General features: G+C 41.9%; 2 protein-coding genes across 8 annotated transcripts in view; one reads left to right on the top strand and one right to left on the bottom strand.

Annotated features, from left to right (window-relative positions):
* Positions 1-17,972, top strand: part of LOC306971638 (tetratricopeptide repeat protein 16-like) — a 76,097-nt gene that overhangs the window by 8,138 nt on the left and 49,987 nt on the right. For both annotated transcript variants that reach the window (XM_079567976.1, XM_079567975.1), the window contains exons 7-9: positions 1,067-1,281; positions 3,123-3,373; positions 6,983-7,127. In XM_079567976.1, the coding sequence (XP_079424102.1) occupies positions 1,067-1,281; positions 3,123-3,373; positions 6,983-7,127 (611 nt within the window). The remainder of the gene's footprint in view (positions 1-1,066; positions 1,282-3,122; positions 3,374-6,982; positions 7,128-17,972) is intronic.
* LOC306970960 (NACHT, LRR and PYD domains-containing protein 3-like) overlaps positions 7,689-17,972 on the bottom strand; it is a 41,404-nt gene continuing 31,120 nt past the window's right edge. For 3 of the 6 annotated variants that reach the window (XM_079567060.1, XM_079567061.1, XM_079567063.1), the window contains 10 exons: positions 16,795-16,874; positions 16,218-16,708; positions 14,211-15,667; positions 13,968-14,141; positions 12,025-12,201; positions 11,286-11,459; positions 8,975-9,148; positions 8,696-8,872; positions 7,935-8,095; positions 7,689-7,799 (listed from right to left, as the gene is read on the bottom strand). In XM_079567060.1, coding sequence (XP_079423186.1) covers positions 7,975-8,095; positions 8,696-8,872; positions 8,975-9,148; positions 11,286-11,459; positions 12,025-12,201; positions 13,968-14,141; positions 14,211-15,667; positions 16,218-16,708; positions 16,795-16,874 — 3,025 coding nt within the window. In that variant the 3' untranslated portion in view covers positions 7,689-7,799; positions 7,935-7,974. The remainder of the gene's footprint in view (positions 7,800-7,934; positions 8,096-8,695; positions 8,873-8,974; positions 9,149-11,285; positions 11,460-12,024; positions 12,202-13,967; positions 14,142-14,210; positions 15,668-16,217; positions 16,709-16,794; positions 16,875-17,972) is intronic. The other 3 variants (XM_079567058.1, XM_079567059.1, XM_079567062.1) reach the window with 1 other exon arrangement.

Genomic DNA, 17,972 nt, shown 5'->3' with positions numbered 1-17,972 from the left:
TTCATCAATAAAGGGGTCAGATCATTACATCTTGTGCATGACCAATATATTATCAGTTATTGTATTTCATAAATACTGAACTACTGATCCAATCAAAATTTCTGTCCAAGTCTTGATTAGTTTATGCTAGCATTAGCATACTGTTGCTAGCCGCGGCGATCAAAAATACCTTTGCAGTGGCTAAAACTAAAACTTGAGGCTACAGGCAAAAGTCAATTATTTCAATGTTCATGTCTTGGGCCAGTTTGGCCTAAAACATTCACCTGGAAGCAAAAAAAATCCTAATCTTCACAATAGCATGTTTAATTATTGAACTGACTCAATATTTCTCTATAGATTTATTTGGGAAATTGTAATTTTAAGAGCATTTTTGCATTTTTACTTCATTATCTCATCCTACAGACTCCAGAGATACCCCCCTCTGAAAAAGTATTTATAACAAGTTATTAATGATGGATTATTCAAATTTCATCGCCGAAAATAGAGTACATTTTGGGCATTTTTAGCCACAAAAGGCATTATTTTGATTTGAAAAATGACAAAAAACTTGCCATACATTTTTTTCCTCATATTTATGTCAGTAATCTACAGCAAAAGTTGCAAATTGATATCTCTACATTTAAAAAGTTTCCCTATTCGCCTGCAGCATCTCGCCTTAAAGGAATAGTTCACCGTTTTTCCATACTGAGATATGTTCTTGCCTGAGCTTTGACGAGTTGATGTGTACCTGTCTGGTCATTGTGTGTGCCCGCACGCAAAAAGAGCAAAGATGTTGTTAGCATTTGGCCTCTCCCACCATATTCCTATAGCTCCAAACGGGGTGAAGTTAGAAAGCTCTTCCACGGGCACAAAGACCAGACAGATACACATCAACTCGTCTAAGCTCAGATAAGAACATATCTCATTATGGAAAAACGGTGAACTATTCCTTTAAAGGAAAAACATTGTATTATTGCAGCAGGACCGAAGAGTTTTTCCAAATATCAGCAACATTTGAATGCTCACATTGGCCAGAACGTGGTACTGTTGTGTCGTCACTAAGATCATTGTTTCTCGGTTTCCTCAGACTCCTCAGTGTTTCCAGGACGTGAAGTGCGCCCTGCAGTTGAACCCGTCCTGTCCAGAGGGGGGCGCTCTGCTGCGACAGCTGAAGGCGGCGGCGGAAAGAGCCAGACAGGCAGCGGTGGACCGAGCTCTAAGGGACGAGCTGCACCAGGCTCTGAAGGCCATCAACCTGGCTCTGGAGAACCTCCCCCAGGACCCAGGCCTTTACCTGTTCAGGTGGCACACACCCCGGGTCTGAATTGCCGTCATGCACAAGCTTAATATAGAAGGTGCCGTTACACGTATGACCAGAGGTGGCAGTAGTGAGTATAAAAATGACAACTTGCATCTGGTCCGTTTAACAAATGCTGAATTATGAATATAGTTTTCCATTAAATAAAGATACAAAGACATGGAGAGAAGCAAAGTGGTTCAACTGCCCATAAATACATAAAAAAAATGGAGAATGCTAACATGATGCTACATGTTAGCATCGCGCTAATGCGAACAGTAGCTAGCACTTGCTATGACTGCCGTTTTGATTGAGGACCAACACTCAAAAAAAGGGAAAAAGGGAAATAAACTGATAAAAAAAAGTGAAAAAAATGGGTTAAAAGTGGAACAAATTGTGTAAAAACATTGAATAAATGGGAGAAATATTGGAAAAACATTGAAAAAAATTGGGAAAAAACACGGAATAAATGGCATAAACATATTTGGGGAAAAAAGTGGGAAAAACATTGATTTATAAAAAATGGGAAAAATATGGAATAAATGGGGAGGGGAACTTAGGAAATAATTGGGAAAAAAAGTGGAAAAAATATAGAGAAAAAAGTGGTACAAATTGGGGAAAAAAAAACATGGAATAATTGGGGGAAAAAATTGGCAGAAAAATTTTGAATTATTAATGAAAAAAGAATATCTAAAATATTGTTAAAAATGGGGGGGAAATGAAGAAGAAATTGTAGTGTTTATTTTCTGCCCTTGTCTTTTACCAAGAAAGTTTCTTGGTTGTTTCACCTCAAAAAAATGATTCAAATGTCAAAGAAATTAAATGGAAGGAAAAGGAATAAATTAAATAAAAAAAACATTATTAAGTAAGGGATAATGTATAGAACGCCGGTCATTATCGGGAAAATAAGCACCGACAGGGCGAACCGGACCCCGACGCGAAGCGGAGGGGTCTTGTTTCGCCCTGAAGGTTCTATACATTATCCCGCTTATTATACGGCCATTTGCCAACTGAACACACACAACATAAACTTCGTACACTTTTATGAAGGTCGAAAGGTTTATTTAATGACTTCCGCGACAAATGGTAAATGGTAAATGGTCTCAACTTATATAGCGCTTTTCCACCTACATTAGGCACTCAAAGCACTTTACAGCAAGGATCCACTCACCCATTCATGCTTTCATTCATACACCAATGTACGCAGACACTGGGGGCAATGTGGGTGAAGTGTCTTGCCCAAGGACACAACGACAGTGTGCACTTTCAGGAGGTGGGATTCGAACCCCTGACCTTCCGATCTCGAGACGACCCGCTCTACCATCTGTGCCACTGTCGTCGTTCCCAAAAGTTTGCGCGTTGCTCGGCAACGTTTTGCTAGGCTAGAAGGAGCAAGGCTAGCTACTTAGTTGAAGGTGCAGTTGGAGGAATGGTGGTGAATCTCTGGGTAAGTTGAAAGTCAGACTCACGCTAACTTCACGAGCGATTTCCCCAACTTCTCTCTCAGTGACGGGACAGATAGTGTCGCTACTACGTACGCGCGGAGTGATATGAAAGCACAAACTCCGTTGCCATTGGCAGCGTCGTTATTTTTTTCAGAGGTCCTTTATCAGAAAATAATGACCGGTAGAACGTTGGGAAATCCCATTCAAATCAACGGAGCTTCTACTTACGTTGTGAAGGGCCGTATAATAATGACAAATATTTGAGTATAGGTATCAGAAAAAGTATTGTTCTGGTATCGAAAACCAAAGTATTTTTAAAGTACTAGTATTGAAAGAAATGTTGCGACCCAGCTGTAGCTGCGCCACATATCTTTACTTTCCCTCGTCTGTTTTCCACCCAGAGGGACGCTGTATCGTCGTCTGAAGGACTTCACGGCCGCCATAGAAGACCTGGTGCAGGCCGTGGAGCTGGGCGAGGGCGCGGAGGAGGGACAGTCTGTGGTGGAAGACGCTCGGTTCCAGCTGGTCCTCACCTACAATGACTTCTCCCTGGAGTGTTTCTCCAGAGGGCTGTACGACGAGGCCACGGCGCTGCTGAACAAGGCCCTGGAGGAGGAGAAGGAGCAGCCCGGGCTCTACATCAACAGAGGAGGTGCCAGCTTCACCGTTTTTACATTTACATTTACTCTGTTTTAGTTTAGGCTGCACCTTTTCAAGTTTTTCATTAAAGGGACTATATGGTGTTTAATGTTAAAATTAGGGATGTCCCGATCCGATCACGTGATCGGAAATCGGGCCCGATCACGTGGTTACAGACTCGATCGGAATCGGACAACACCTCCCGATCAGGACTCGGATATTTATGCGTGTCCATTCTCGTTACTTTTGATCAGATTTTGAGCTACCGCGAGTCACTTTCTGTCCTCTCCCCCTGGCCCAGCGCCACTGTCCCTCACCTGGCCCAGCGCCTCTGTCCCTCACCTGGCCCAGCGCCTCTGTCACTCACCTGGCCCAGCGCCTCTGTCACTCACCTGGCCCAGCGCCTCTGTCCCTCACCTGGCCCAGCGCCTCTGTCACTCACCTGGCCCAGCGCCTCTGTCACTCACCTGGCCCAGCGCCTCTGTCACTCACCTGGCCCAGCGCCTCTGTCACTCACTCCACCTGCTGCGTCAAACCACTCGCACCATCGCTCAGTCCGTGTCCCCCCTTCATCTGAGAAATCCACAAATCCACACAAGTGCCAGTGCAGGAGAACAATAACAACATCTCCGATAACCCGTGCAGAGTTTACTGTCGGCTAAGAGGAGAGAGGAGTGAGAACGGACAGGAAGACAGGGCGGAGAGAGAGCGGTAAGAAGTAGCAAACAGCAGTTTTTATCGCTATTACCCGCTACATTTGATTAAACCGTGCCTACTCAGACCCGCACTGAGCAGAGAGACGCTCCTCGCTTTTCTGCGGAGATGTTTAAAAGTCTGTGATAGCCCGCTGCGCTCATACGTGCGCAAACGCTGAAAGACGAGGGAAACTTCGTCTCTATAACCTGATAACCACTGCCTCCTCTCTACACTTATCCCCGCACTACGTTCAGGAGGTGAATATAGGAAGAAGCACTTGTTGTCACTCCTGGTTGTCTTAGTCTTTAGTAAAACACATGCACTCTGTACACGCCCACAGTAGGTGACCCGCGCTCAAGCCACGGTGAACGACGCGCGTGCACAGCTCGGTGGACGGTGCGCGTGCGCAGCTCGGTGGACGGTGCGCGTGCACAGCTCGGTGGACGGTGCACTGCGCGCACGGACCTCGACCCCGTCCCGGTTTTCAGGCTGGGAAATGTGGTCACCCTATATCTACTTATTAAAGAGAATGTAATCAGGTTAACATGGCACATTTAGCTTTTGGCCAAACATATTGTGTTATTTAACTGCCACATTACTGCTGTGTTTTTTCTGTGCTGCCAGACAGTTTTTTACATTGCAGTGCATAAAAAATGTATTGCCCAAGTTTTGTTTTCATTGCCAATCAACAAACACATTTAATAACGAATGGGATTTTAGATCAGCCTCTCTGTGTAAAACTATATTACACTGTAAAGACTAATAGTCTTGCTTACCTGAGAAAAAAACAGACACAGTAGAGTTACTCTCTACATCCAAAACCCTGAATGAAAACAAGTTGAATAATATAGTTTTTATCTTAATTTTTAAAATAATGTATTAGGTATCGGATCGGGACTCGGTATCAGGCAATTCTCAAAATCAAATGACTCGGACTCGGATCGGGGAACAAAAATCCTGATCGGAACATCCCTAGTTAAAATTATGTATTTTCCTCCCCCTACATCAGGGGTCCTCAGACTTTTTTTCTCTGGGGGCCACATTATTGTTCCTGACTTTGATGGGGGGCCGGACCGGGTCGGCTATAACATAGAATTGCATGATTCAGACCAAAATGCCTCTTTGTGAAGTAGAGATGACTCGCCTGCACAGTCGTCCCCACGACTATATCCACAAGATCAACACTTGATTCAGGCTCATATTTGTTTCACTGTAGTGGTTTGCAAAAATTGTAATCAAGTCTTCACACGTTTAGTTTCCATTTATTTTTATTTTCAAATAAATCATCATTATGTAATGTGACCAAAGTAATAGCTTCTTACACTTGTATTGTGCTGTATAAGCTTGTATAAGTTTCTCAAAGTACTGTAGTCATTATTCATTCTCTCCACACTCTGTGGTGGTCAGCTTCATTTACCACGTGGCTATAATGTGTTTATATTCTGATCTCTTATGTAAGTGTCCTCTGCTGGACACCTGTGGAATTATTTTTTATTTATTCAAATTGCCCCCTAGTGGCTGGAATGAGTAAACTGGTTATTTAGTTAAAATATCCTAACTCCGCACAGGAATGGGCTAGTTGGGCTCTACAAGTTGGGGGGCTGTAGTTTGAGGACCCCTGTCCTACATGTTCCTCCATGTCCTAATGTGTAGAATGAGCCCAGACCTGTTCACCACAACTGCCTCTCAAATCCTGCACTGTCACTCAGAAAGGTGTTAATTCGGGTCTGAAGTGCCGTCATGCACGAGCTTAATATAGAAGCTGCAGTTACGCTGAAGACCTGAAGTGGCAGCAGTGAGTATTAAATGGCCAACTTGCATCTAGTCTCTTTAACCGTTAACCGAGCGAACCATCAAAAGAGCCACAAAAAAGTTGCAAAAAACGCAAGAAACTGGCGACTGAGAAGTGATCAAATATTAACTTAAAGGGACAAAAAGCACAAAAACTGACTGACTAAAAGTGATGACAACGCGAGGAAAATGTTTTGTAGGTCTTAGCTTTCAAATGTGACGTTACTCTGGCTCATAGGCTGTAAGCTCCAATTGGGAAGATTTAAGATTTGGGTTATGGCAAACTGAAAGGTTTTAATATTAACCCCTTAGCTCCCACCTGAACCGAGCACATTTTCTCCAGTTTGGCGTTACCCCAGTCCAAAAGCTTCTGGAAAAAAAGCTGTGAAAATAGCAACAAAACTGAGACGAAAAGAATGATGCAAATGTGACAAAAAATTGACGAACAAATGACAAAAATGCGACAAAAAAATGACAAAAATGTGACAAAAAAATGTGATAAAAATGTGACAAAAAAAATTACAAAAATGTGATTAAAAATGGACAAAAAAAGGACAAAAAATTGACAAAAATGTGACAAAAAATGACAAAAATTTAATTAAAAAATTGATGAAAAAATGACCAAAATGTGACAAAAAATGACACAAAAAATTACAAAAATTTGACAAAAAATGACAAAAATGTGACAAAAAATGATCAAAAATGAGTTGAATACCCAACAAAAAAATGATGGAAAAAAAAAAGTGATGACGTGAGGAAAAAGATCCTCTCATTTCAGGCGGGAGTTAAGAGGTTAACTCAAATATCAGGGTTCCAAAAGTGGCAAGAAAATGTCAATATACATTTTGGGAATTTTCTTAAATGTAAAACTCAAAATGCGATTGTCTCTTGTTATGTGTGAACCCCCAGTCGTTCTATAATCGCGCTAAACCCAGACGTGTAAAGTGGATCCCCCCCAAATCTCTTAAGACTGAAACAAATTGTGTAGTCTGTGCTGAGCTCATAGAAACAGTTTTGTGCTTTGTCCATGTGGGAGAAGAAACGCGAAGCACACATTATCATTAAAAATGCCATCATAAACGAGTGTTGACTCATTTTCTGTGTGAAAATGACCAGTGGCTGTGCTGCGTTGCAGACTGTTTCTTTCAGCAGAAGACCTGGCTCTACGCTCTGGCCGATTACCAACAGGCCGAGGAGATGCTGGGACCTAACGACCCGACCATACGCCAGCGTCTGTCTGTGCTGCACTCCACGGTGGGACGGCTGTGCTTCAGGGAGAGGTCAGCAGCTCATCGCACTCACAGTTTCATCCAACACTGATACACTTACTGGATGCATAGGTCACTGTGCTGTAGTTTGGGACACTTTCTGACCCCAACAACTGAGCAGATCCACACTGCATAGCTCCAGACTTCAAAATCCGCTCCAGTGTTTTTCTGCCATATACAGAAGGGATGAGACAGTTCCTTTGAAAACATTGAATCTGTTGATTTTTTGATGAGGTTAAATTGATCAAACTATGTCATCTATGTCTTTCCTTTATTTGGATAGGACCCTTATTGTCAGAGAACATTTGAAATAGATTGTAAATAGATTAATAAAACATTTGATTGAAAATAAAATAAAATGTGGAACAATAAAAACATCGAAAAAGTACATTATAAACATTTCAGCTTAAAAGAAACGCCATTACTTGTTGTTGGGCAAGTAAAGTGTACCTGGCACTCCAAGCCCTGGATTTCAAAAGTGCACATTTTTAAGTCTAAGCAGAAACAGAACCTTCAACAGTAGAAAATTGAGTGGACTTTCCGCTCAATAAACCTCTCAGTAACCCTATAAATGTAGAAGACATCGTCAGACACATTATTAAAAAGCTTACAACGAAAACAACAGCAGCATCTTGGGTTCACTTTGAGGAGTGGTGCTGGGGTTGTCTCTGCACCACGAGGGCTCTGGAAGTAAAATACATACACATCATTAAAGGCATATGTTGTTATTACTTTTATTCACATCATGTATTTACAACGTTTTTATCACCAAAGGGACAAACAGACATTTGATTCATGGTAAAGCACAATCTGTCTTACCGTTGTGTTTGCTGTCTGTGGCCTGGTCTTTAGACGTTTCTCAGCTTCTTCTCGCAGGCGTCACGTTGTTCTTCCGTAGATCCAGAGCCAGTGAAGGATGAGCCTTCTGAGCGGAGTCCAAATACTCACGGCTGAGGCCAGACAATCCACACGCTTTTAAACTAAATATAAGAAATACTGGTCAGTTTGAACTTCACCTTTTGGAGGGACATGATGCAGTTCTTTCCCTCTCCAGAGCTCATAACACACACAACAAAATATTACAGTATTAGTTATGTCATGTAAACTGTTCTACGGTAAGAATGTTAAACTAAGTGTACTTCAATGTATAAGGTGAGAAATAAACATACAACAAACATACAAAAAACATCAAATCTCTGTCCAGGGGTGGCATAGAAAAAGTTTGATGAATTATATAACAAATACAAATATAGTTTAGTGATAAAAAAAAATCTTGATTCTTCTTATCAATCTTATCTTGTTAAGTGGTGATGACACAGCTCTACTTTCGGGTCCGCAGATGTGCGAGAAACTACATAAAATGGCCCATTAGCCAAAAATGCTCTACCTGCCCCAAAAACTAAGACAAAAAGTTGCTCAACAGTTATCATAGTGACCAGAATAGAATTCTCAGCTGCTCTCCACCTGAATTTCAAACTATGGGCTCTTAATGTTGTGATGTTACGTGAATGCAACCATTTGATTGTTGGTTTAGACCAATACGACCCCTGAACAAACATATTTAGAGACATTAAACTGACCTGAGAGTCTCCAGACAACAATCTCGTCTCTGCAGAAACCCACACAAATGAGACACTCCTGAATCAGACAAGTCTCTGTTAAAGCTCAGATCCAGGTGTGTGAGGTGTGATGGGTTGGACTTCAGAGCCAAGGCCAGAAAGGAACAGCAGATCTCTGACAAATTACAGCTCCTCAATCTAAAGAATAAAGTATTTCATTGACATCAGATTAAACAAAACAACGTTTACGTCATCAATGTACGACATTGATGACGTAAACCAAATAGACAGTGAACTGACCTGAGAGTCCCCAGTCGACAGTCTGGACTTTGCAGAAAACTACACAGATGAGACACTCCTGAGTCTGTCAGCCTGTTCTCATTTAGGCACAGATGTGTGAGATGTGAGGGGTTGGACCTCAGAGCCGAGGCCAGAGAGGAACAGCTGATCTCTGACAAACCACATTCACCCAATCTGAATAAAAAAGTAATTGTATTAAAGACGTCTGTAGGGTCCGTGCACAAAGTATAATTCATTTTTCGTTTCCACGTTTCAGAATGAAAGTGTTCTGAATACTTTGTTTTATTGGTTTTCAAATTAAACTCCACAAACAACAAACAAAAAACACAGCACGTTTTTATCAAAATTGATCCCTGTCTCAGCGTGATTTATTTGCCCAGGGGCACCCGAAAGCTGTCTTGAAACACGCTGATTTTAAAGCAGTACTAAGTAACGTGTTTACCTTAATAAATCCTTTTCGTAGTCCCTGTGGGGGTAATACAAGTGTTTGTCATGTTTGCAACTTGACTGCCACCGGTCCGGAGCAAGCAATACACAATAATGGAATCATGTAGAAGAAGGTAATATGCTAACGGGCAAAGCTAACTGCGGGCTAACGTCACTTTAAACAGTATTTACAGCCAAGTTTGAGTGAAAAAAAATATTTCCATTGTATAATTGGATGCACAGTAACCCTCTCTCCCTTCGCCTTTCCTGTCAGCGTAGTATTTACTCTCCAAGACAATTAATACGTTAAAAAATCGTAACTTGCTACTACACCTGCAGTTGCGCTTATGACCTCTAGGGGGAAGAGTGACTTAGTACTGCTTTAAACAACTGTACGCAAAGACTTTCGGAGTTCAAGGTGTGCTTCGTAGATGTAGACAGTTGGCCACATGTTCGAAACCCACCAAAGCACACAAGAGCAGCACTGGACATTAAACTCTCAAGTATTTGCATAGCAACAGCGGTTTAAACAGCGGCTCAATCCGAAACCATCAAATTGTAGCCTCTAAGCACTAACACTAGCAACTAACTCCTTAACCTTTCTTGGGGTCGACTGTTAGACCTCTATGCAGTTAGGGAACTAGACCTTCAGCAGCATTTGCACAATCCGTCCGTCCTTAAACAGGGGAAGGGGAAGTGACATCACCAACAGCTGCTTTTCTTCTTCTTTAAAGTTATTGGTGGAGCGCAGGTCAAACAAAAGTGCATGTCGCCCCCTAGTGTACAGTGTCCAACAACAACATAGTGTCCAAACAAAGACATTTAAGGAAAAAAATAAATCCAAATGATCCAAACATTTCCCTTTAGTGTTATTTTATTTCAACAGCTGTTTCATAAAGCTACAGCAGCAAATGATCCATGTGGCTTAAGTTTCTACTAAATGAAAACAAAAGCATTTAATCTGTTTCCTGAGTTTACTCTTTAACACTGACATGTGACTGAGCTGTGGGGACGACAACATGGATTTATCACTTTTATAAAGTTTGGCTTGTGCAGAATCTTAATTTTTAATTATTATTATTTTTATTATTAAATGTGCTCCTGTCAATCAACAGTGGTTGCGCATGAATCACTCGAGGGTGGGGGCGAGGGGGGTGGGGTTTTTTGGCGCAGTGGCTTATGGGATGGCACATAGCTCCTAATCACTGGTTAGTTAGCATCAGAGGTCCCTATGCTAAAGTGGCCATGATAGTTAGCATCAAGGCTCCTTTTCCTAACTACTTCCTAACTGACTTACCAATTCGGAGGCAACTTGCCATGGCGGACGCTGACGCACATCCGGTTTGGCGTAAGAGCTCTTAGCAATCTGCCTGTTTCGGAACCAGCCAGCGTGTTTCAAGACGGGAACATTACGCAGAGTACAGCCAGCTTCCAGGTGCCCCCAGACAAATAACACAATAAAACAAAATCAAATCGGGCTGAGACGGTGATTTAAAATGTCATTATTTGATTTAAGCTTCATAAGAAAACCTAAAATTCAGTCCATTTTGAATTATTTTGTTTAATTACATTTTTTTGGTTTTATCGTTTTGGATTTTAATTTAAAAAATCAATCAATAAAACAAAGTATACATGAATACTTTCATTCTGAAACGGAGAAACAAAAAATGAATTATACTTGGTATAATTAAATAATTATAACATAAAACTGCTTTTTTGCTATGTGTCAGATAAAAATAACAAGTAATTAAATTACTAAAAACAAATTAATTATAAAGTAGTTAATTTTGTATGACTTTGTATGAAATTAGAGTTCTAGTTCTAGTTATTATGCACAACATTGAAAATGTTTAAACATGACTTTAGTCACAAAAAGTGAACTGACCGGAGAGATCCTAGTCGACAGTCTGGATTTTGCAGAAAATCACACAGATCAGACACTCCTGAGTCTGTCAGTCTGTTCCAGCCCAAATCCAGGTGTCTGAGATGGGAGGGGTTGGACTTCAGAGCTGAGGCCAGAGACAAACAGCTGATCTTTGACAAACCACAGTGCTCCAATCTGAGTAAAGAGAAAATGATTTGATTAAGATCTGTTCACTGAATACTGTTTTTGTAATAAAATTGAGAAAAATACATGTAATACATGTGACAACAGGCTCTTTTGTCAAAGTTTAAAGGCCCTGTATGTGTACAATCAGTGCAGTTACATGAAGCGTCTAGTCCGACTATGCCAAGAATTGAATTGAAAAAACAAACTATCAAACCAGTACTGCAAAATCAGATTGTATGACCCCCTCTTTTGGCATTTATCAATCTGTACACTAAACCTCATTGGTGATTTAAACATGAAACTAGGCTACAGTGTTAATGTTTATGGACAGACTTTGATTAACCCATCAGACCCCTGGGGCCCGATCTTGAGGGCGAAGGCAAACGTGGTAGACTAGAGCAAAGGTGCAGACACAAGCTCACTTTGCACTCTTACCGGCGGTATATGTGAGCTGGGCCAGCGGCGTAGGGTACGCTGGGGCCCACGATAAATCATTATAGTAATTATTGGGACAGGCCTCTAGGTAACTGGATTGTCTTTTAAACCTGGAATACATCAGAGACAGTGAAATTACCTGAGAGTCTCCAGTTGACACTCTGGGCTCTGCAGAAATTCACTCAGATGAGACACTCCTGAATCTGACAGGTTTTCATTATGACTCAGATCCAGGAGTGTGAGATGTGAGGGGTTGGACTTCAGAGCTAAAGCCAGAGTAGAACAGCTGATCCTTGACAAACCACACCACTCCAGTCTGAATAAAAGATAGATTATATGTTTAATGTCCATAGACAACTCAAGTTTGGTTGTGCAACATCGCTTGTATGTTAGTGATTGGTTAGGGTTTTTTAATTTCAGCCCACCTTGCCCATGTAAAAAATCCTTGAAAGATGCCAAGAACTACTAATAAGATGCAAATATGCAAGAGCAGCAATACCTGAGTTTTGGAAACAACAACTTTGGTGTTAAAATCTATTTTTTGTAACAGCAAATTTCAGTACAGCAATAACATTTTATTTTAGTTTTGATCTTGATAAGATTTTTAGGTGTAGATTACAGCTATGACTCCAGTGTGGCTTGCTAGCAGCGTTTATTTTCATGGGAAAGTGCAAGGAAAGTAAAACATGGTGCTGTTTGTGTCTGGGCCCTGTTGATGGTGATTCTGGCAGTGCTGGTGTATTGTTTTGTGTGTATGTAGATGACACGCCTGACAGGAGATAATTGCTGCAGTGAGAGATGGCTCACTCTGCGATTAGCATTCCAAAATTTCATACTGCTTGATGTCTGTCGCAGTTTGTCTATGACCATTCTATTTTTAATCTTAATCCCTGTCTCACCTTACGACCTACACCCCATGTTATTGAGTTTTAAAATTAGTTGGAGTTTAAAAATATTGCCAAAAGCAAGTGATTGTTTGTCTCAGATGGCCAAAATCTTACACCAGACTTATGAGAAATAAGCATAAAAATTGCATAAAACAACAAAAAGAACTAGATTGACTGCGGAATTGCGGGAAGCGAATGCAGAAATTGCATAAACTGTTCAAATTGCATAAATGTGCTTAATTTGCATAATTTAATTTGCATAAACTGGTAAAATGCATAAAATGTCATGTTGCATAAACTGTATTCACCTTATTCCACCCCGCCCACTTTTGCCACTTTTTGCGTTGTCTCGGCACTTCCGTTGTCCAGACACTTCCAGTCGAGCGCGAAGCCCGTTCACTTTAACGGAGAACGAGGGAAAATATTCTCCGCTCAAATCTGATGTTTAGTCGATTGATTTGTGTAAAATGTCCAATGTTTGCAGTCAACACTGCAGCGTTTCTCAGCGCGGCCGAAAAACGGCTTTGTTTTTGTGTTGTGACTGATTTTATGTGGACTTCTCCGGCCCCATGTTAACACATAGGAGAAAAGGGGCGGGCACAATTCGGCGGCGCCCACGCGAGCCTCCGGAATAAGGTGAATAAACTGCATAAAGTGGTAAAATGCATGAATGGGTTAATTTGCATAAATTATGTAAATTGCATAAGCTCTTTAAAATTCAAAAGTCCTAAATGGCATAAACTCGTCAGTTGCATAAACGCTTTAAAATGCATAAACTTTTTAAATTCCATAAACTGGTCAAACTGTTGAAATGGCCTCAGTGCTTCAATGGCAGAAGCTGCACAAATGGCTGAAAGGCCTGGAGTCTCCCGATTGGCTGTATCCCCCCATACACACTAATGCGACAGGTCCACATTACACACCAATGCAAAAATTTCAAACTCTTGTATAAAAAAACTGGAAATCTGCAGAAGGCCAATTTTGGTTGCATAGGCTGAACATGCACAAAGTGCAGAAATCCGCAGTCAATCAATTACAAGTACATAATAGTTAATTCAGTGGATGAACGTATTCAGAACAGAAAAAGTTTATCAAAAAGAAGTCTGAGTCAAGGAAATAGTCAAATAATATTAATCGATTAGCAAAGTGTCAGCCCTAATCCAGACTAACTGATGTCCTCAGAGACAGCACTGACCTGAAAGAAGAGAGTTGACAGTGAGGACTCTTCAGTCCAGTACACAGTGAGGACACTGCTAAGTCACTCAGGTCATTTCCACTCAGGTCCAACTCTCTGAGATGGGAGGGGCTGGACCTCAGTGCTGAGACCACCACTTCATAGTGAAGCTCTGAGAGTCCACAATTAACAAACCTGTGAACAGATGTTTAAGTTTATTAATCTGATTGAATAAAGGTCTGCTGTCTGTGACTGAGGACTGACCGAGCCTTCTTGCAGTTCCTCACTGCAGGAATCAGTTTCGGTCGACCCTCTCGAGACGTGTTGTACTTCTGTAGGTCCAGCTCTTCCAGGACCTGCTCTGAAATCAGCAGCATGTGGGCCAGAGCCGAGCACTGGATCTCAGACAGTCTCTCTTTAGGTTCACCTCCAGACTTCAGGAAGTCCTGGATCTGCTGCTGAACAGACTGGTCCTTCAACTCCATCAGACAGTGGAAGATGTTGATGCTTCTGTCAGGAGAGACTTTCTCTGAGTTCATCTCTTTAAGGTTTTTAATGACTTGTGTGATTTCTGATTGGTCCATTGGACTCAGCAGAGCTCCTAAAAGTCTGTGGTTGGACTCCAGGCTGAGGCCATGAAGGAACCGCACAAACAGGTCTAGGTGGCCGTTTGGACTCTGCAGGGACTTTTCAAGAGTTTGTTTAAGAAACTCGTTTGGACTTAATTTTGAGATGGTCTTTTTGCTTGTGACTCCAAGAAACATCTTAACTACATCAGTGTTGTGGCTGAAGCAGTGGTGCAGGTAAACTGCTGCCAGAAACTCCTGCACGCTCAGGTGGATGAAGCAGTAGACTGACTGGTTGAAGACACTCTCTCGTTTGAAGATCTCAGTGCAGAGTCCAGAGTAAACCGAGGCCTCGCTCAGGTCCAGACCTACCTGCTCCAGGTCTTCTTGGTAGAACATGATGTTTCCTGTCTGTAGGTGCTCAAAGGCCAGTCTCCCCAGCTTTAGAAGGAGCTCCGTATCGGCCGCTGTCAGGAGGCTGACCTCCTGAACCATCTCTGTCATCATCTGTTCACTCTCCTCCTGCTCCTCTAGGCTCTGATTCTTCTCAGAACAAACCTCCTGGACATGAGACTTCCTCAAACACTTCTTCACTGAACCATCATCATGTCCTATTTCAAACTTCCTCTTCCTCTGCAGCGGTTTGTACTTCCTCTTCCTGTGTGTCTGCACCAACAGGAAGCTGGCATACATGTCTGTGAGTGTCTGAGGCAGTGGTCCGCTCTGATGATTTCTTAACACATGCTCCAGGACTGTTGAGGTGATCCAACAAAAGACTGGGATCTGGCTCATGTTATGGAGACTGCTGGAGGTTCTGAAGTGGGAGAGGACAGTTTGAAGCTGCTCTTCATCGGAAAACCTCTTCCTGAAGTACTCCTCCTTACGTTGGTCAGTGATGAAGCCCCTGACCTCAGTGCTCCTCTGCACGCACTGGGCTAGATTCTGATTGGCCGCCCCTGGGCGGGAGGTAATCCATATAAGGGCGTGAGGAAGCAGAGTGCCTTTGATGAGGTTCACTAACAGTACTCCGACCTCTGACCTCTGTGTGACCTCAGAGATCCGCTCACAGCTGAAGTCCAGAGGCAGTCTACTCTCGTCAAGGCCGTCGAATATGAACAGGAGTTTATAGACGGACAGGGTGTGAGCTGGGAGCGTCTGTGGATCAGAGACATGGAAGAGGTGTCAAAAGAACTCTATTCACCTTATTCCGGAAGTTTCGTATTCTCGTATTAGTTTACATATGACTGGAGATGTCAAGAGAAAATCAGTTCTACACAGACAAAGGAAGTGCCGATCTATGGCAAAAAGAGGTAAAAGTGGGTGAGGTGGAATAAGGTGAATCCATAGATACATACATCAGTTGGAGAACACAGTTTTATTTTATACACCAACATTTTGCTAAATATTTTTATACTTGCTAAGAAATGGAATAAGGAATTGTATTTAACATTTTTTTAACCAGGACAGTTCCGTTAAGATTTCAGAATTTCTGACTGCAGAGGGGAAACTGATGCACCTCGTGGAAACCTCAGACACTGGGAGAACAATTGCTACTACAACTGACAGGCCCCAAACAGTCTGGGATCGAACCCGGGACCCTATTCCATTTTAAAAGTCAATAACATTTACAGAATTTTAAAGATGACTCGGTAAATGTACTTGAAATTTAGGGACTAATGCAAATTCGGAGGTAAATGTGTGTGACCTGTGAAGTGAGTGCTGGATGGAACACTTGGATCATCTCCATCAGACTGTAGTCCCTCCCTCTGACCAGGTTGAGCTCTCTGAAGGACAGTGGCACCACCAGCTGCAGCTCCTGGTTCTCTGAGCCCTGGGCCCAATCCAGACAGAACTTCAGGACTGAGAAGGTCTTCCCCACTCCAGCCACACCCACAGTTAGCACAGCTTTGATTGAGCCCTGCTGCTGTAACACCCCCTGCTGTTGCTCAGGGGGCAGAGGTTTAAAGATGTCCTGGCACCTGATGGCCTTCTCCTCGATGTTCTTTTTGGACTGTTCGTCCAGGAGCTTCTCATGTGCTCTGGCCTCTTGCCTGAGTCCCTCTGTGATGTACAGCTCAGTGTAGATCCTGTTCAGAGGAGTTCTATCTCCTGATCCTTCAGTTCCCTCTGTCACACTCTCACATCTGCGGATGAGGCTCAACTTATGGTTCTTCACAACCTTCTGCAGACCTTCCCCTGGACACAGAGGGTGCAGACACCAGGTAAGATCTATTTATGTGTTTGATACAAGTTTATGTGTTTGATACACTGCACTGACTGACCTTGTACAGTGTCTTGGACCCACTCATCAGAACTTCTGCCTAAGTTCCAACTCTGTGGCTTGTCATCTTGCATAGTTTCTCTGTGGACACAAACACAGATGCATTGAATGACTATATTTGTTTAAATAAATCACCTTTACATTACACAGAAACTATCCCTTAAAGGGACTAGATGCAAGTTAGTCATTTTTGTACTCACTACTGCCACCTCAGGTCTTACGTGTAACTGCAGTCTCTATATTAAGCTCGTGCATAGGATGTGAAAGGAGTCTCGTGTTCACGGTCGGGTTTTCCAAACAAGTCAATAAGCACGGATTTATCTCCTGTGACTTTTTGTCGCTAAGTAAAAACACGGTTTGTTGACATCCTGTGTGTGTACTTGACTGTTTGTGCTCGCTAATCTGAGTGTAACAGGATAAACAGGATGTGATAATTTTGGGGTGATTATTAACTATTAACAAGTCTAAACAACTATTTGATCTACACTCTTCAAACGTCAAAATTGACCTTTTTTTTTTAAATGAAAACGCTGCCATGCTTATAGTTCACACTCATTAATTTTGTGTTAGTTTTAATGTCTGCAATGTTTGCTTTCAAACCATGTTTTGTTTTTTGTAGAAAAATGTGATTGATTTGTACAAGGAAATTATACAACTGTATACCAGTATTTTAACCATACCTGCAGGCGCTTCTATTTTCTACACATTTGATTAGTTGCATTGCCTAAATAATTATATCATAGTATGTCATTTAGTTGATAATTTGAATTCTATGTGTGTTTTTGCTTTCAGAATTCTATGGAATCAGACTTTAGCATCTTTACAAAATCTATCTCAGTCAAAAAGAAGCACACAGAGCTACAATGCTGTTTAAAGGAGCTATATCATGCAAAATTGACTTTTTGGAGCTTTTAACCATGTTGTTATCCTATTTCCTTATCAAAAACACCCCCAGAGTGTTTTTGGCTTCATTCACGCAGTTCTCAGCAATCCTCCTGAATCCTGGTAAACGACTGACTTGCTCAGTTGTGTCATCAGAGCAGAACGGAAATGCTTGACGTCTATAATGTAATGTCTTAAAGGATCTGTATCATGCTATTTTAGCCATCCCAAAGTAAAGTATAGGCATTTATATGATATAGAAACAGACGGCATCTCTGGAATCGTCCATATACGGTC

This window comes from Gobius niger, assembly GCF_951799975.1.
Source record: "Gobius niger genome assembly, chromosome: 1".
NCBI lineage: Eukaryota > Metazoa > Chordata > Actinopteri > Gobiiformes > Gobiidae > Gobius > Gobius niger.
This window is presented reverse-complemented; position numbering and strand designations above follow the sequence as displayed.